Source organism: Lagenorhynchus albirostris, chromosome 16, assembly GCF_949774975.1.
Source record: "Lagenorhynchus albirostris chromosome 16, mLagAlb1.1, whole genome shotgun sequence".
Lineage (NCBI taxonomy): Eukaryota > Metazoa > Chordata > Mammalia > Artiodactyla > Delphinidae > Lagenorhynchus > Lagenorhynchus albirostris.
Genome location: NC_083110.1, coordinates 16,281,215 through 16,301,233, shown reverse-complemented (window position 1 = coordinate 16,301,233; position 20,019 = coordinate 16,281,215). Strand labels below are relative to the sequence as shown.

The 20,019-nt window shown below is 35.4% G+C and overlaps 2 protein-coding genes across 2 annotated transcripts in view; one reads left to right on the top strand and one right to left on the bottom strand.

Moving 5' to 3' along the window:
* The window catches only part of JMJD1C (jumonji domain containing 1C), a 247,937-nt gene that overhangs the window by 223,254 nt on the left and 4,664 nt on the right, over window positions 1–20,019 (top strand). The window contains exons 14-24 of the mRNA XM_060126359.1: window positions 1,912–2,001; window positions 2,985–3,112; window positions 3,299–3,512; window positions 4,021–4,235; window positions 5,141–5,419; window positions 8,208–8,376; window positions 9,082–9,172; window positions 9,644–9,774; window positions 10,168–10,290; window positions 13,580–13,719; window positions 15,262–15,438. Coding sequence (XP_059982342.1) covers window positions 1,912–2,001; window positions 2,985–3,112; window positions 3,299–3,512; window positions 4,021–4,235; window positions 5,141–5,419; window positions 8,208–8,376; window positions 9,082–9,172; window positions 9,644–9,774; window positions 10,168–10,290; window positions 13,580–13,719; window positions 15,262–15,438 — 1,757 coding nt within the window. The remainder of the gene's footprint in view (window positions 1–1,911; window positions 2,002–2,984; window positions 3,113–3,298; window positions 3,513–4,020; window positions 4,236–5,140; window positions 5,420–8,207; window positions 8,377–9,081; window positions 9,173–9,643; window positions 9,775–10,167; window positions 10,291–13,579; window positions 13,720–15,261; window positions 15,439–20,019) is intronic.
* Window positions 14,975–20,019, bottom strand: part of NRBF2 (nuclear receptor binding factor 2) — a 52,169-nt gene continuing 47,124 nt past the window's right edge. The window contains exon 8 of the transcript XR_009536093.1: window positions 14,975–15,471. The gene's annotated coding sequence lies outside the window, so the exon portion shown is untranslated. The remainder of the gene's footprint in view (window positions 15,472–20,019) is intronic.

Genomic DNA, 20,019 nt, shown 5'->3' with positions numbered 1-20,019 from the left:
AATTGATTTTTCTAAAAATTGGTCCATAAAGTTTAAATCCAAATGTTCAAGAATATGCTACTGCTAGCACCATTTATCCACTAGTTAGAAAATGAAGAAAGAAGTCTTTATTATATATGAAAACATCCTTTGAAATGATTATTTCTAATTTCTAGAGAAGTAAAATGGCACAAAAGAGTGCTCTTCATGTTAATACATTTGGAAGATAATAGTTTAAAAAGAAAGTACCTAACTGTACCTTTTGTCATGGTACAAGTGTTTTAGAAGAAGTTCATCCAAGGCAGTTAAGGAAGTAGCTTACGTAAATACTGGTAACCTGAAGGTTTGGGGGGTGAAGTCTTAATGAGAGGATTCAAACTGTGGAAGTATTAGAAGTAAAATCATGTTTAGTGATAGGCTATTTATTCAGTATCTAAAAACAGTGAATGTCATTTTCATTCCAGGCAGCTCTTTTTCAAAGTAGTATGTCAGATAGATGAACCATGATTTAGCCATCAGTATCTTTTCCACTGATAGGATTACTAAAACTTGGCCCTTTCTAACCCTTTTTCTTGTACACCCAGCGTTTACCAAAGAGACTTGAGCAAGCGGGAGAGCATCTACAGCTAGTTGTTTCTGTGATATGCAAAAGATACATGAGTAAAATGTAAAACCATAATAAGGAATGCATTTTAGGCAGTTAAATATCTTCAAAACCCTAAAAATCTATTTGGATATTTTTGGTTGGTAGAAGAACTAGCTGCAGTGTTATAAAACTTCATTCCTTTTTACTGGTTCTATGTTACTTTCATTTTCCCTTTGCCAAATTAAAAAGAAATTAATTTTAATGTATTATATTTTGTTATATTGTATGCATATATAAGCATGACTTCTTTTTTAAACAAGATAGGGTATGCATAATAAACCTAATAGTTGTGTTGCTGTCAGTTATCATAGTACTGTTAATTTTTAAAGTATAGCCTGTCAGTCACCATATTGTTTTTTTAAGTATAACCTATATGCCTTGAGTTGTATTCTATGTTTTTTATATGTATATATATATATTCTTATTTCACTGATAAATATTGTAATAAGCTCACATTGACTAGGTTATAGCTTTATATAGTGGTAACTAAACCTAGTGTCTAAAATATAACTAGTTAGAGAACATTTACAAGTTACTATGTAGGTTTTGTAGGGAAAGTCAGAACGCTTTTAAAGAAAACCAGTTTTAGGCTAGATTTGAATTTTATTTCCTCTGAAACTTTTCATGAAATAGTTCTAGATTTTTTTATGCTGAATTTAATGACCTTTTTGATACTTACTGAAGCTCTTACAGCCACGTCATAGATAAGTAGTTATCTATGTCATTAAATTTATAGAAGAAGATGTCCTTTGAGATCAAGGTATTGAATATTTTTCCTTTGTATGATATGCCTCATGCTATGCCTTAATACATCGACTCTTCCAGGTATGGAGCCTTATTGCAGTAATAGCAATTAAATACTGTCTTATCAAGTTGAGGCTTTTCACATGTCTTGTGACAGTTCGTGTCTTTGACCCATTAGAAAAAAATGAGTTGGCAGTAGCCTCAAACTTATGAGTCTGATGTGCTAAGATCAGGCAAAAGCCCTGTTTGGCACAAATAGTTAAGAGTAAAAAATTAGCTACAGGGAAGATTGAGGTGACTAATACATTAATGAGACTAAAGAATGGTCATTTTAGAAAAGGCTAGTAACATTGTATCTGTTTTGTATCATGTTTTTATAAAATTCTCAGAAGAGTGGAACTGTTTTTTTTTTTTAAGAAGCAAACATATGAAACCTACCATTGACATTTTACATAATTGCTAAACTCTTTATATGTAAGCCATCAATTTTATAATTCTAAAACCATGACTAATATAAAAGTACGTATGTTACTATCTTACAGATAAAGAACTGTATGCTTGGATGAAGTGTGTGAAGGGACAGCCTCATGATCACAAACATTTAATGCCAACTCAAATTATACCTGGTTCTGGTAAGTATAAATATACATTATTTTTTGGCTGCATTGGGTCTTCGTTGCTGTGTGCAGGCTTTCTCTAGTTGTGGCGAGTGGGGGCTACTCCGGGTTACAGTGCACAGGCTTCTCATTGCAGTGGCTTCTCTTGTTGCACAGCACGGGCTCTAGGCACGCAGGCTTCAGTACTTGTGGCACTCGGGCTCAGTAGTTTGTGGCTCACGGGCTCTAGAGCGCAGGCTCAGTAGTTGTGGCACTTGGGCTTAGTTGTTCCGCGACATGTGGGATCTTCCCGGGCCAGGGCTCGAATCCGTGTCCCCTGCACTGGCGGGCGGATTCTTATCCACTGAGCCACCAGGGAAGCCCTAAATATACATTATTGACTTAGTATTGTAACACGTCTTTGTTGTTCCAGATTACTTAGAAGTATGTCAATAGTAGTAGAAAGAAGTGGTAAGGTTTATGTAATCTTGAATTGTTATTGCTCTGTTCTTAGAATCCTCTGTGTAATAAAGTTAGCAGGATAAGCCCAGACCCAGTGATGAAGAAAGCCTTAGAGGAACCATTTTAGAAGGGGAAAACTGGGAATTCTCTGGCAGTCCAGTGGTTAGGACTCCACGCTTCCACTGCAGGGGGCACAGGTTTGACCCCTAGACGGGGAACTAAGATCCCACAAGCCACACCACGCAGCCAGAGAAAGGGGGGTCGTGGGGCGGGGAGACCAGAGTGTAATGAAAAAGCATATTAGATGTATTTATTACAGGTTATTCTACTTTTTTTTTTGTTTTTTTGAGGATAATGATTTTTAATTATAGAGGTAAAAGAAAAGAATAGAGAACATGAATTTGGTTGATTGATCAAACCTGAAATAGATGGAAGGGATGAAGGAAAAAATGGAAGAAAAGTTGAAAAGGCACAGAAAACCTCCACAAGAAAAAGAAAAAATTTTTATAATCTTAACAACTAGTGATGATCTTTTTATTAACCATTATATTTTGTAGTTTTGACAGATCTTCTAGATGCGATGCACACTCTTAGAGAAAAATATGGTATTAAATCCCATTGTCATTGTACTAACAAACAGAATATACAAGTTGGAAATTTTTCTGCTATGAATGGTGTGTCTCAAGTGAGTAAAAATCTCTATTCAAATAAAATTCATGGTTAATCAGCTTTGATATTTGAAATCCAATTTAGGACTTCTGTTTTATAAATTATGTTTCCTGTGTTACTGTATAAATGTAACCTCTTATTTTTTAACTCTGAATAATTGAAGAAATAGTATTTTAAAAATTCAACTGTTCTACCTTTGTAGGTTTTACAGAATGTTCTTAATCACAGTAATAAAATTTCTCTGTGCATGCCTGAGTCTCAGCAGCAAAATACCCCTCAGAAGCCAGAGGGTAATGGCAACAGCAGCCCAGAGAGTGATGTAAGCACAGACAGCAAGTTAACTCCTCCAGAATCCCAGTCGCCACTGCACTGGTTAGCAGATCTTGCAGAGCAAAAGGCCAGAGAGGAAAAAAAAGGTAAACCTAGTTTATTATCTAATAGAGAATTGTAATCAACAGTGTAGTATTATACATTAACGTACTACTGTTCACTTAGAACAGTTTACTTTTGTCTTTTGCTCTCATTGTGGCTTAGGTTTTAACATTTGTCTTTTCTTACTAGGAACTCGACTTCCTGTGATCTTATCAAAGTTAGTTACAGAATCATCTGTAGATGAGCCTATCAATAAAGCCACCAGGGCGATAGATTTGTAACTTTACACTTTCTCCCCGTCTTAGCTATAGCATTTTTCCTTTGTGACAGGTACAAACTCACCTACATGTCTAAAACACTGAGGAAGGCCTTTTCATATTCAAACTATTTGACTCCTGAAGGATCTAACCCATCCTCTGGTCTGTGTTCAGGTGAATAAATGACTAGTGCTACAGTTTTCATCTCTCACTGTAAAATGTAGGATGCCAGCTTTGTCTGTACTTTAGCAGCATGTTTAATTTTATGTGAATTTTGTAAAATGTTTTATTTCAGAAAACAAAGAATTTGCCCTTGAAAAGCAAATTAAAGAAGAGAGAGAACAAGACAACCCTGATTCTCCCAATAGCAGAACATCACCTCCTGTGTCCCAGAATAATGAACAAGGCTCAACATTACGAGATTTGCTGACCACAACAGCTGGCAAGCTACGTGTGGGTTCTACAGATGCTGGCATTGCCTTTGCACCAGTTTATTCAATGGGAACCCCCGTGAGTGAGATGCCAGATTTTTGGATTTCATATGGGCCTTAAATTTAGATTTGGGGTCTTGGCTGTGAACTACACAATAAATAGATGCACATGAAATCAAATATACCAAATTACTAAGCATGTTCCTATTTGCATTATAATTCTCATAACTTAAAAGCCAGAGATTTTGTTCTTTTCCCAGGTGAAAAGGGTTGCAGAGGGGCATTTTGATTCCAAAAGAGTCCTAACATACTCCTTCAGAATTTGGTATCTAGTTGGGGGAGGGGGGGGCGGGCAGGGAATGACGTGGATGTGAATGTTTTGTTACTTAAAATATTTAGACATCAATTTTTGCTTTAATTATTCACCAAAAAAATTTTAAAAAAATAAAAATTGCATAGGTAGACACAAATTTTTAGTGGCTTTTAAAAGTATTCGGGAGAGTATACCTATTTGTTCCCTCTGCCCCAATCCTAAAACGATATAAAAAGGAAGACCACACTTCTAGTTTCTGCAGATCCGGCGGTTTCTCACATGGAGACCACCCTACTTCTGCTTCCCACTGTCAGGAATAGTGTAGGGACTAGAGATCCATATCTATTGACATGATTCTTTTTTTGCCTCTCACCGCCGTGGCCTCTCCCGTTGCGGAGCACAGGCTCCAGACGCGCAGGCTCAGCAGCCATGGCTCACGGGCCCAGCCGCTCCGCGGCACGTGGGATTCTCCCGGACCGGGGCACGAACCCTGTCCCCTGCACCGGCAGGCAGACTCCCAACCACTGCGCCACCAGGGAAGCCACAATGACATGATTCTTGAAGCCAGATATATTGTTTGTGTTGGTTGCTTGCTATGTAATAGTAAATAAAAACAAAAGTTTCCAAATGTAATCATTTCCCCTGAAAGTATAATTTTTTTTCCTTATTAGAGTGGTAAAAGTGGAAGGACTATGCCAAACATTCTTGATGATATAATTGCTTCAGTTGTTGAAAACAAAATTCCACCAAATAAAGCCTCTAAGATAAATGTAAAACCAGAGCTCAAAGAAGAACCTAAAGAAAACAGAAAACCTGCCATGGATGAAAACAATAAATTGTACAGTGATATACCACATTCTTGGATCTGTGAGAAGCATATTCTGTGGCTTAAGGATTATAAAAATATTAATAATTGGAAGCTTTTCAAAGAGTGTTGGAAACATGGACAAGTGAGTATTTTAAGCTGATTTAGTATGCTCTGAGTGGAACTAAAGCTGGTTGAATAGGAAAAATGGTTTTCTCCTTAGGATTAGAAAGGGGAAAGATAATACTTGACACATTTGAGTTGGAAGATATCAAAAACACCAAAAAAGTTACCAGAATGATTGTTTCTGAATCCTTATTTTTTTGGCCAGATTTATATGAATTAACAGGGAAGCATTGATTATTTGATGTTATAATTTCAATTTGTTAGCAGACTTTTAATAAAGCCATATATTCACAAAGTTTGGTATCACCTTCCTTTTTTTACATTTGTATTTTAGTTAACAGATTCATTTCTGCTATCACAGTGTTAATAGTAAAAGCAGTTTTCTTGAACTGATGAGAAGTGTAGATGCTTTTGCCTTTAATATTTACCTATAGAACATTTATTTATAAGTTAGTTCATAAAATCTTGAACGACAAACTCCATTATTTAACTTGGCTCAAATAAAAATGATTTTCTGTTTGACCAGAGTTTTGATATAATAATGTTTGATACATACTTCAGATGGTAATTTACATTAATGCACAAATTAGGATTTTGCATGACTTAATATTATCTTGTTTTTTTCTTGCATTCTGGAAAACATCATTGCTATTTTACTTCCCTTTTTTTATTCAACAGAGAGTTATTGAGCACCTAATAAAATCTAGTGTTTGTGCTGGCCATTAAGGATATAAAAATGAGTACATCATGTAAAAATGAGTAAGAACCATTTTAGTACAATGGTTCTTAATCTTTTTAGGTCTCTAGTCCTTTGTAAAATCCAATGACAGCTTGGTTCCTCACCCTAGGAAAAATACACGCCCATGCAATTGCATATACACGGTATTTAGCATATATTTTTTTGGTTGGCTCTCCCTTGAAGCCCTGATGCCATTGCTGCGTCACAATTCAGACGACTTAAATTTGTATAGGCTTAAACAGTCTTATAAATACATCACATGTTCTCAGAACTTTAAGGTACTGTGGAAACCTAAAAGAGTGAATGAATAAGCTGGAGTACTAATTCAAAAGGGCTAGTATGAATTGATGTCTCAGGGGTTAAGTGAAGGTTTTATAGATGGACAAGAGGTTGGAAATAAAAAGGATCAGGTGTTTGGGGAACTGTTCAGTAGCTTTGTTTATCTGACATAAGTAAGAGTTCTGTGGGGTAATGATGGGGAAATGAGGTGGTTACAGTTATGATTATGAGGGGCCTTTATATCTTGCTGAAGAGTTTGAACTTGTTCCTGTAGATGACAGTTTTAATTGAAGAATCAAAGAACTCAGATTGACTTTTTAAATTGAAGTATATTTGATGTACAATATTATGTAATTTACAGATGTCAATATAGTGATCCACATTTTTTAAAGGTTATACCCTATTTATAGTTACTATAAAATATTGGCTGTATTCCCTGTGTTGTACAGATCGACATTTTAAAATAACTGACAGCAAAGCAGATTGGAAGTTGAATTGGAGGGGAATAAGACCAGAGGCAAGGAGCCAAATTAGCAAGGCTTTCAGTATTTCAGGAAGATGATAATGATGATAGTAGCCTAAGAATTCTGCTTTAGAATATTCTGATTTATTAATTAACGTGCCTCTATAATTTTTTTTAACTTTTATTTTTCCCAAGCTGCTGGTTACCAAAATAAGGAGTGGCACAGGGCTGGATGGGAGTATTCCTGGATAGGCATAATAAGGGCTAGGAGTTAATATGTGAATTGTCAGCAGTAGTTAATTATCTAATAGCTGAAACTGTTTTAATAGTTGTATATATTATTAACCCATTGAAAGGAAGTTTAATGTTGCAGTTACCCAAGTGGTTAACCAAACTTCTTTAAGGTGGTTTTTGCTGTTGTTTATTCCTTTTCTTTTGAGATACCTTTTTGTGATAACCCTAGCTTGAGGTTATTCTGCACTTATCATTCCTCAAATTTTATTATCTTGTGAGTTTTAAGAGTACTTAATAACATCTTTTACAAGAGACTCTTACGTCATAACTTTCTGTGTTCTCTTTTACCTTTCATTTATAATAAAGGAATTAAAAAAAAAGAAACCTAAGAATAATGCATCAGATTGCCTTTAGAGGTCTTTTTTTACATCGGCATTGGAGTTTTAAAACCACAAATCTTCAATTGTTGGTTTTTGGGTTAGAGAGCCGTGAGGGAATTTGAATTCATGTGATTTCAAAGGAGAGATTCACTTTCAGGGAATTTGGTCATTCGACTTGAAATTTATTGTTGTTGCACTTGGTTGTTTAATATTTTTGTCATGATCCTTGTAGAGGTAAAGAATGTGTTTTAGGTGATATAAAATCGGAATGTATATAAATTATGTTTTAATCCCAAGGATTCTGTATTTTATTTAAAAATCTTATTTACATATATTGCATATATACAAATATATAAGGTTATGTTTTGTCTATAAAAAGTCTATAAATAAAACATATTTATATTGCCTAGAAATTTTTTAGTATAGCCTTTCAGACTCTTTCCTGAAAAACACTACATATTTTTTGTTTTCAAAATGGCAGTGTACTCTGCCATGTACATGGCATTCTCTTATCAGCTTTTCTCTTCGAAAATATATTGTGAACATCTTTCCAGGTCAGGGACTATTTTTGAAAGCCTCTTTTATTCTCACAATTTGTCATTAGTCCTAAAATTCAACATGTTAACCGTCTGTTGTGTATGTGTGTAAAATCAAATTTTGGAAGTGTGCATATACCTTTTAACTTTTCTTTATCTGTCTGTTTATTTATAAGCCTGCAGTGGTTTCTGGTGTGCATAAGAAAATGAACATTAGCTTGTGGAAGGCGGACTCAATTAGTCTTGATTTTGGAGACCACCAGGCTGATCTCCTGAACTGCAAAGACAGCATTATTTCAAATGCCAATGTTAAGGAATTCTGGGACGGTTTTGAAGAAGTTTCAAGTATGTTGTTTTTTGTTTCTTTGTTTTACTGTTTTCTTAAACATTTCCCCCCCCAAATGATAAATTGTTTAATCTTTAAAATGTCTGTATTACTTTGTTGTCCAGTAAAAAGGAACAAGTACTTGGAAGTAGGAGACTGGGTCCTATTCCTGGCTCTACCCCTCATTTTCTGTAACCATAAAGAAGTCATTTAGGAATTCCCTGGTGGTCCAGTGGTTAGGACTCAGCACTTTCACTGCCGAGGCCCGGGTTCATTCCCTGGTCAGGGAACTAAGATCTCACAAGCAAGCCACACGGTGCAGCCAAAAAAAAAAAGTCATTTATACTATGTTTCCATATGTCATATTCAATATATTAATATTCTTGGGGAATATTTTTGGCAACCCCCACAACATTTGAAACTTGAATAACATACTTTGTGTAAAACATTTTGAAAAAGTAAAAGTAAAAATGTGAGACTGTAATTTTAATAACAATTGTAAAGAGGCTTTTTTAAAAGAATTTTATGGTGATATTACAGATATCTGTGTTCATAAGGAACAAACATCTTAATACTACATGAATACATAAGAAAAGTCCATAAGCAAGTATTCTTTACCTACTGTACAATAATAGAGGTATTCATTCATTTCACATTTCTTCCTTCCTCTAAACATTAATAAAAAGACAGAGATTATCTTTTAATAATCAATTGCATTCTTACAGAACGGCAAAAAACGAAAGGTGGAGAAACAGTTGTTTTAAAACTGAAAGATTGCCCTTCAGGAGAAGACTTCAAGACTATGATGCCAGCAAGGTATGTATGTCTGTTTATACTTGTTATTTTGACTCTTGGCTTTGAGGTTGAGCTGAGATTATCCCCAGAAGTGGGATAATGATCTACAAATGTGAGCTTTAGGCAGTATCCTCCTCAATTAAAAATAAGTAAAAAAAAAAGAAAGAACTGAATCTCTGTAGTCTGAGCAGGGGGAAGTCTTCGTTAGGGCAGTAAAGAAGAGGATGCTGTCAGAGGAGGCCCCATTTGGGACCTCTCTTCTCTTTGGTGCTTTCAATTTGCTGTGTTCAAGGAAAGAGAATTGCGGTTTTAGTCAGTATCACTTCTATTCTTTGCTTATCCATGTATTATGCATTCATTTAAACTTTGAAGTCAAGGAAAGTGTTAACTGTTAAAGGCCTTAAGGAAAGTTTAGCAACTTGAACATTTATATATTTGAAAGTACTTAAGAATGTAAACCTTTATTCAAAAGAAGTCAATGTTATTCTTCAGATATGAAGACCTTTTAAAAAGCCTGCCATTGCCAGAATATTGTAATCCAGAAGGAAAATTCAATTTGGCCTCTCATTTGCCAGGATTTTTTGTACGCCCTGATCTAGGACCCAGGTTGTGCAGTGCTTATGGTAAGTATATATTTGCATTTCTATCAACTTGGAGTATATGGAAGTTTAACTTCCTTCCAAAGATAAATTATCTAATCATTTTTAGATTCTGCTAAATCCGTTCCTTTAATAATCCATTGAAATCTTTTTCTGAGTCAAGCAGTGTATATTAGGTATTAATAGCCAATATATAGTTAAGTACCTGCTCATTCCTTATAAAATATAGTTACATTTTCTATTAATTTGATTTTTATGGTACATTTCATGGATTGTGATATTTTGTGAGCAGGTTTTGGAATAAGGAGACTAAAACTCAAATGACAATTAACAGATTTTCCTCATAGAGCTGATTTTGGAAGGAATATCTAGGATATATAAAGTGTTATGCTAAATAAAACTTCATTTTATACACAGGTGTAGCTGCTGCTAAAGATCATGATATAGGAACAACAAATCTACATGTTGAAGTTTCTGACGTTGTAAATATTTTAGTATATGTTGGCATAGCGAAAGGAAATGGCATTCTCTCAAAAGCAGGTAAAGAAACTTAAAGAATAGTGGTCTTTGGAATAACAGTTGAATAACCACACACAATAATATTATCCAGAATGTCAGCCTCTGAGTTAACATCAAAGATTCCCAAAAAAAATTGCAGTGGATATTGGGATATTTTAATATTTATTTGGAGCTGTGATTAATTTACCTGGTTTTTTTTTTAACACAAAAGGAATTTTAATTTTAAAAGTGAATTTTTTTAATTTGCTCATTTCCTATTATTAAATATTGGGTTTATGAAAATAAACTGGTAAGCTCACTTATAAACATTTAGTGAAGAACAGAAATTAAGTCCTTGAGCTCTGAAGATGATTAAGGCATGTTTGTGTCTAAAGCATTCTTTTTTCCCCTCTAGTACCAGAGAGAAGGGGCCTTTTCTCCCAAGTAGAAATAACTGTTCAATCCAGTGCATAGGTTTTAGAGTCTGTCCTCTAGGTTTCTTTCTAAAACCTTGTTCCATCTATCATTCCCTTCTTTATAGACATAGGTCCTTCAACTTTCTTTCTCCACTGGCTTCTTTTCTCAGAGTAGGAGCAGACTTCAGACTTTTCCTCCTTCCTTTAAAAGCCTTCTTCAGACCTTGTCTTCCTTGCCACCATCCTATTGCTCCTGCCCTCATAACATTATTTGCTGTGTCTATCACCTCCCTTTCATATTTCAGCTCAATGCAGGTTGGCCCCTGCCTGCCGCCCCACTGAGATTACTGTACTGTTGCTATTGCTGTGGCTTTCACTGATAGTCATATTTCAATACAATGGTTTCTTTGTGGTCCTCTTATTATTTGTACCCTCTGTAGTAAACGACACCTCTTCTTCAAATAGTTTCCTTGGCTTCAGTAACACTACTCCCCTCATTCTTCATATGGTGGAGTTTCAGACTTTTCTAGAGTTATAGACTTTATCCTCTCCCTTTTCTGGTTTACATGCACTTCCTGTGAAATTCTATACATGATTTCCGACCAGTTAGCTCAACAATTCTATCTGGAGCCCAGAATATATCTGCAGCTTAGTGGCTAGGTGCTCAGGACATGGGGGTTTATTATAATATTCACTCAGTTTTTGTGTCTATTTGACAGTTTCTATAATACACAACCTAAATTCCTCCAAAACTGTAGAAACTCATAGTTTCTCAGCTTCTTTAACTGACTCTATTGATTGTAATTGATAAAAACTCTTGTCTCCCCTACTCCCAAGGATTTGAGAGTCAGGCACACTTGAGTTGTAGTCTCAGCTCTAGGACAGAAATGTGTGTGACCTTTGATATCAGATTACTTCTCCTTTCAAAGCCTATGGTGCCACACAGTTACAGTTGCCCCTTCGTATCTGCGGGTTCTGCACCGGTGGGGTCAACCAGTCAAGGACAGAAAAAACACAGCAAAAAGAAAATACTCCAGTAAGTTTCAAAAAGCAAAACTTGAATTTGCTATGTGCTGGCTTTCAAAAAGCAAAAGGAGTTTGCTGTAGCCAGCAACTGTTTACATAGCACTCACATTGTATTTACAATTATTTACCTAGCATTTACATTGTATTAGATATTATAGCACTTAGTCTACAATACAGAGGTTACATCTGCTTTTCTCCCCTACTTTTCTTTCATCTCCTTAAATGCTAGAACTTCCTTATTCATCTTTGTTCTGCTCATCTCCCTCCCCCTGCTCACCTCCCATCCCTCATTCATAGCATAATGTTTGATCTTTTGAGAAAAAGTCATCAGCTTTTAATTTTAATTCTTGGACTTTAATTCTTGGACTGTCTTTCTTTAAAGTTTTTGCCAATTTTTTAGATGGTCACAAAAAAAGGAATGTTTTAGTGTTATAATAATGCTTAAAACACATCAAGAAAACCGACCTACATAAAGCACATGCTTTTTCCTCTGCATACAGTGGCTCTCCTACCTCCTGTCTCCCTAGCAAATTCCTGTATTCATCCCTCAAAATGTAGCTCAGATTGTCACCTCCCCCTAGAGGTCTTCATTTAAAGAATAAACTTTCTCTGCTCCAGCAACCATTTTCTTCCTTGTGATTTCACTGTCACAAATTAGGAAATATCTGATGTATTCTTTCTAGCAGCCTTTTTAGAATTCACAGAGCAGTAACAATTTTCTTTTTATCTTTTTCATTAAAAGATAACATTCGAGGACTGACCCAGTCTTTGTGTACCCTTTTGTACTCGTATGATTGTGCTTAACCACTATGTGATATTCTTGTTTATTTGCCTACACTTATTAATATCATCTTTTATTTTGTGAAGTCTTAACTGGGTCTTTCTTAACCCTAATCCCCAAGATTCTAGGACAGTGCTTGGCATATTGTAAACACCTAACGTATAACTTCAAGAAATCTTTGCAGCTCACTTTAAAGATAAAAAAGATATAACTGTCACAAATGAGGGAACATTTGCTATGTTCTTTGTATTAGGCAATAGATTTCCTTTTCTCTTAAAACATTTCTTTAAAATGTTCATTGTGGGGTGGGGGTGGGATGAATTGGCAGATTGGGACGGACATCTATACACTAATATGTATAAAATGGATAACTAATAAGAACCTGCTGTATTAAAAATAAAATACTAAAATGTTCATTGTAGTAAAATCAGGCATTTGAAAACGACATTCCTGTCCTTCACTCAGAGGTAACTACAGTTAACATTTCTTCTGTGCATATATATGTGCAGTTTTTAATTTGTCAATAGTTCAGAAGAATGGCCTGATGCCTCCTCAGTCATAGCACCTGAAGCTTTTGCATTTGATTACAGATTAACCAATAATAGTAAATGAGATCTCCCAGAAATTAGTCGGAAGACATTTTGCTCTGCCATTCATTAGTCATGGCAATGAATAAATCCGTTCTCCTCACTGAACCATTTTGCTGAGCTGTAAAGTAGAGGTTATGATCCTTGCCTACCATATAGGGGTCACGATAGTCCTTTTTATGAAATGCTGTGAGTACAAAACATTGTTATGACCACACCCTTGGGACAGGATGAAACTTGGTTATGTTTGAGTTAAAAGTCCTTGCATTTTCATCTCCCATCCTTTGGTTTATAGAAAACAAATGAACTGGGAAAGTTACTGTTGATTCTGTTCCCAGTTACCCCAGCTCATTGTTCTCTGCTCTTATAGTTGTAACAGTTTTCATGTAGAACTGGGTTTATCTTCTCTTTAAGAGTCCCAGTCTAGTCAGGCACTATGCTACTATGATAGATCAATTGTAGGAGATGTGGCTTTCTGGTGGAGTCTTTACTGACCAGTTTGAATATATTCTGTGTTTCAGGAATACTTAAGAAATTTGAAGAAGATGATTTAGATGACATTTTAAGAAAACGATTGAAGGACTCAAGTGAAATACCTGGTGCTCTGTGGCATATTTATGCTGGGAAAGATGTTGACAAGATAAGGGAATTTCTTCAGAAGGTATAATTTAGGTTACAGACAGTTTTATCTCTTCACCTTGAGCAGAGACTTAAATTTTAATGTAACTTCATGGGCATTCAGCAGTATAAGATGATTGAGTAATTTTTACTTAGGAGGATGGAATTTTTTGCTGTTGAAAATCAAAAGCTCCTTTCTCTTGAGGAATTTGAATGGCAGCTTCTTCTCAGTTGGTAGTACTCCTTCATCCCCTTAGAGTAAAGAACCTGTTAATGAGTCAGATGTTACCCTTGTTGAAAAGTAGTGATTGGAATTATAGAATATAAAACCTGTCATAGAAACACGTAAAGAAGGCAGAATTTTTATTGTATTGGTATTTTTGGCTGTTGACCTAGACAGTAATTCTGCTCTCTCATATCTGTGATACTTATTTGAATAGACTGAAATTGAGTAATTGTATACTTGTTAAAAAAGTGACACATTAATCTGAAATTGGTTCAAACCCTTTTCTCAAATATTTTCTGAATTTTGTAAATTATAGGGATTTCTTTTAATGGACCATAATTGCTGTTTTTCTTATTATACTTCATCTTCTTTCTGAATGGACTTAAGGTCTGTCTTTGGTCAGTGTGAGGCAAGGGAGCTATGGCCCTGTAACTACTATTTTATCCCAGAACTACCTAACAGTCTTTTAATTTAAAATGTTATAAACTATGCTTTTTAAAGCAGAACATTTCACTGGTTCGTTAGAGGGTCCCTTGAAAGTGATTTGTCAAGGGTTAGAAGGTTAGCAATATAAAGGTTATTTATCTGTGTACCTACCTTAAAAAAAGAGCAGCAAAAAGAAATGTTTATGGGGACTTTCCTGGTGGTCCAGTGGTTAAGACTCCACACTCCCAATGCAGGGGGCCCAGATTCAATACCTGGCCAGGGAACTGGATCCCGCATGCCGCAACTAAGAGATGCTGCAACGAAGATCCCAAATGCCACAACTAAGACCCCATGCGGCTGAATGAATGAATGAATGTTTATGATGTCCACACATTCAAATGGTTTGGCTTTTGGAAAAAAGTTACTAAACTAAGCTTTTCCCCGTCTTTGTGCTATACTCTTAAAATAATTGTAAGGAACCAAATGGATGAAAGCTTCATAGTAGAGAGAATTCCCTGTTGTACCAGTGGTTAGGGCTCTGTGCTTCCGACTGCAGGGGGCACGAGTCTGATCCCTCGTCAGGGAACTAAGATCCCACATGTTGCACGGTGCAGCCCCCTAAAAAAAAGACTGAAAAAGAAATAAATAATAGTTAATAAAACTATTTTTTTTAAAAGAGAACTTCATAGTGGAAGAAGGTAAGGGAGTATGATTTACTTTATTAATAGCGTATCAGTGTGCAATATTGTTTTCATGTCCTTTGGCTTTTCCAATTGTAGAATATCATTTTCTTTAACTTAAGCTCAGTCATCGTTTCAGAAGATTCTGAGAACAGACTGTTATTGTAAAGAAAACTGAAATTTAACGGAACAGGATTTACCATTTTCTTTACTTAAATTGGGGTATATATTTTCATTTTAATCTATATCTCAGATTTCAAAAGAACAAGGCCTTGAAGTTCTACCAGAACATGATCCAATTCGTGACCAGAGTTGGTATGTGAACAAAAAGCTTCGCCAAAGACTGCTTGAGGAATATGGAGTCAAAGCCTGCACTCTTATTCAGTTCCTTGGTGATGCCATCGTCTTACCAGCAGGAGCACTTCATCAGGTATATAAAAGGTTGCTTCTAACACACTTGTTACTGAAAGAACCAGAAAGAAATTGTTCTGAGTATAAATATAAATGAAGGAAGATGTAAGAAAGAATGACCTACACCAGTATGCCTTCATTAAGAAATTACTGAAACAGCTTTTCAGTGCTTGATGAGATCTGACGTAATTAAATGCTTTGAGACCTTTAAATATATAAACATGAGCCAGATTTCCATTTTTGTATTGCTACTGTTTGGTGGATTGAAATCTAATTTCAAAGACTTTTAAGGAAAAAAAGTTACTGTATATTCAGTTCTCAATAGCTGAGACTTAACAGTGGGAGGGGGGAGTATCAGGACTTAGAGATGGTACATTTTCTAAGGCACCAAATATGAGTAGAATGAGTTATTAGGTAGACCATTCCATAATTCAGGCTTTCACTGTACTTCCTGCCTCTTTTTAGTTTGCTAACGTAGCAATAGCACGTCGAAAGAAAGGTGCTGCGTAATTTTTATAGCTACTGATTCACAAAACTTTAAAACTGAAATACACATCTAGTCTTCGTTTCTGTGGCTTGACTGTGTGGCACCTAGAAGAATGGCATAGAATAGATGGTGATATGGAGGGTTTGGATTAAAAGCATATAGTGGGTTCCTATAAGTAGACTGAAGCTACCGCAGAGCAGTTTAGCGCTCATAGTAACAGAGTGCAAAGGAAACCCGAGAATCCAGAAAACTAGTTTGCCTCAGAGTTGGTTCCCTACCTTTGCCACCACCTGGTTATTGAGATGTATCTGATGTGTTTACTTTTACCAAGCAAAGTTTCCTACATTTTATATAACTGTATGCAATTACTGCCTGTGTAATATTTGTGACACTATTATAATAGCCACAAATATTTCTTAAGTGAGAATAGTTGCTTAGTTTTTAAGATGTCAAGTTAGGGTTAGATTTATCATTCTTAGATCTCAAACAGCATTTATTGTAAAATATAATTAAGTGTATTAATTAAATGAATGTATTATTTATGTTAAATTGTTTTATTTTCTCATGGACTTATATCATCATTTCAGAGATGTGTCATTTATGATTCATGTTTAACTGGGATTCACCCCACATACTATTCTTTGGCCTTCTAGCCTCTTATCAGAAAATAGCTAATCTGTATTCACATGTAAAATGCCCTCAAAGGAGCAGTCTTGTTTAAGAGAATAGCACAGTAAATGTTTTTCTAACTAGGTGTAATTATTTGATAATACAAAACAGGTTCCTTTGAAAATCCTTACTCACATACTCAGTTTATCCAGTATCCATTTTCTTAAAAGTCATACTGGACAGTGCATTTTTTAGGTATCATTTGCATTATAATGTACCTTTTAGTGTACAGTTCTGTAGATTTTGACAAATATGTAGTTAGGCAACAACACAATCAAAATAAAGAACATTGCCATCACTTCAGAAAATTCCCTGTTACTCTCGCCCCCCCACTCCCCACATACTTTTGTTTTTAATTTTTATTGGAGTAGAGTTGATTTATAATGATGTATTAGTTTCAGGTGTACAGCAGAGTGAATCAGTTATACATATACATGTATCCACTTTTTTTAGATTCTTTTCCCATACAGGCCATTACAGAGTATTGAGTAGAGTTCCCTGTGCTATACAATAGGTCCTTATTAGTTATCTATTTTATATGTTAGTAGTGTGTATGTGTCAATCCCAGTCTTCCCTCCCTTTCGCCCCTGGTAACCATAAGTTTGTTTTCTACATCTGCGACTCTATTTTTGTTTTGTACATAAGTTCATTTGTACCATTTTCTTAGACTCCACATATAAGCGATATCATATATTTGTCTTTCTCTTACTTCACTCAGTATGACAATCTCTAGGTCCATCCATGTTGCTGCAAATGGCATTATTTCGTTCCTTTTTTATGGCTGAGTAATATTCCATTGTGTGTGTGTGTGTGTGTGTGTGTGTGTGTGTGTGTGTGTGTACACACACAAACACACCACATCTTCTTTATCCATCCCTCTGTCAATGGGCATTTAGGTTGCTACATGTCCTGGCTATTGTAAATAGTGCTGCAGTGAACATTGGGGTGCATGTATCTTTTCAAATTACAGTTTTCTCTAGATATATGCCTAGGAGTGGGATTGCTGGATCATATGGTAGTTCTATTTTTAGTTTCTTAAGGAACCTGCATACTGTTCTCCATAGTAGCTATACCAATTTACATTCCCACCAACAGTGTAGGAGGGTTCCCTTTTCTCCACACCCTCTCCAGCATTTATTGTTTGTAAACTTTTTGATGATGGTCATTCTGACCGGTGTGACCTCATTGTGGTTTTGATTTGCATTTCTCTAATAACTAGTGATGGTGAGCATCTTTTCATGTGCCTTTTGGCCATCTGCATGTCTTCTTTGGAAAAATGTCTATTTAGATCTTCTGCCCATTTTTTGATTGGGTTGTGGTTTTTTTTTTTTGATATTGAGCTGCATGAGCTGTTTGTATACTTTGGAGATTACTCCCTTGTTGGTTGCTTCATTGGCAAATATTTTCTCCCATTCTGAGGGTTGTCTTTTCATTTTGTTGGTTTTCTTTGCTGTGCAAAAGCTTTTTAATTAGGTTCCATTTATTTTTATTTTCATTAATCTAGGAGGTGGATCAAAAAAGATCTTGCTGCTATTCATGTCAGAGAGTGTTCTGCCTGTTTTCCTCTAAGAGTTTTACAGTATCTGGTCTTACATTTAGGTCTTCAGAGGTTATTTTTGTGTGTGGTGTTAGGGTGTGTTCTAATTTCATCATGTATACAGCTGTCCAATTTCCCCAACACCACTTATTAAAGAGAGTGTCTTTTCTCCCTTGGACACTCTTGCCTCCTTTGTCATAGTTTAGATGTGTGTGGGTTATCTCTGGACTTTCCATCCTGTTCCACTGATCTACCCCCCACTTTTTAGTCAACCTCTTCTCCTACCTGATATTGCTACAACCACTTATCTATTTTCTTTCTCTATAGTCCTGCCTTTATATGAATGTCATATGATTGGACAGTATGTAGCCTTTGAGTCTGACTTTTCTTATTCAGTATAATGTATTTGAGTTTCACCCATGTTATTGTGTACATCAGTAGTTTCTTTTTATTTCTGGGTAGTTTTTCATTGTTGTTTTCAGTTTGGGGCAGTAATCCACTATAAGCCACATTTACGTACAGGTTTTTGTATGAATATTGGTTTTCATTTCAGTTGGGTAAATACCGAGTAGTGGGACCACCTGGTCACATGATAAGTGTGTGAATAACTTTATAAGATACTGCCAGGCTGGTGGTTGTACCATGTTCCATTCCCCGAAGCAGTATATGTGAGTTCCATCTCCTCTGCTTACTGTCAGTTTTGTTTTTAAGCATTTGAATCTCACTATGGCTTTAATTTACATTTTCTTAATAACTAAATATGTTGAACATCTTTTCTCGTGTTTATTTGCCATCTGTAAATCTGTTTTGGTAAATGTGTTCAAATATTTGTCCATTTTTTTCAACATGGATAGGCTGGGATATATTAAAATTAAGAATTCCTGTTCATTAAAAAAAGCACCATTAAGAGAGTGAAAACATAACCCAAGAGTGGGAGAAGTATTTGCAATACATTTATGTATACATTTTTGTAATTGGGTTCTTTTTTTCTTACTATGTTGAATGTCTTTAAGTCCTTTGTCTGATATGTGCTTTTGCACATATATTCTCCCAACCTGTGGGTTGTCCTTCCATTTTCTTAATGGTGTCTTCCAAAGAGCAGTTCTTAAATTCTGATGAAGTTCAGTTGATCAGGTTTTTTTTAATGTATTATATACTTTTATTGTATCTGAAAAATTTTGCCTAGCCCAAGATCAAAAAGACTTTCTCTTAAATTTTCTTCTAGAAGTTTTATAGTTGATAGTCTTACATATAGGTCTGTTATCCATTTTTAGGTTAATTTTTGTATATAGTGCAGAGTGTGGACTGAAGTTCAGTTTTTTTGCATATGGACATGCAGTTGTTCCAGTACTGTTTGTCAAGAAAACAATCTTAAAATACTTTCTTTTGAAAATGTAATGCATTCATATGATTTTTAATTCAAACAGTACACAGTGGTTCACAGTGAAAATTAAGTCATTTTCTCACCTTTGCCCTCAGTTCCTCTACTCCAGAGGCAATCACTATTACCACAGAGAGAGTCTGCATGTAAATGTCTCTCTACTGCTTATACTTTCTTGGGGAAAGACAGGGAAGAGAATAGCCTTTTTTTCTCAAAATAGTGGGCAAAGTAATCCTGTTAAAAAGCTTAGTTCACAAGTCACTCTGCTTTAGCCTCACTTAAACAGTATGTACTTGTATCATATTCTGTACTTAAACACACTCTTAAGATGCTATACTTAAATAGACTGAAACAGCATCTAGACTGGCAAATTCTATTCTGATCTCTGGCACTAAATTGTTGAGTGTTCCAAAGTAAAAACCTTCTCTGCTGCATATTTTGGCACAGAATTGCAAGAATTTCTACCTTCCTTCCCTCACGTGATATGATAATGACAGCACAGTTATTTGTACTCTGTTTAAAGGGT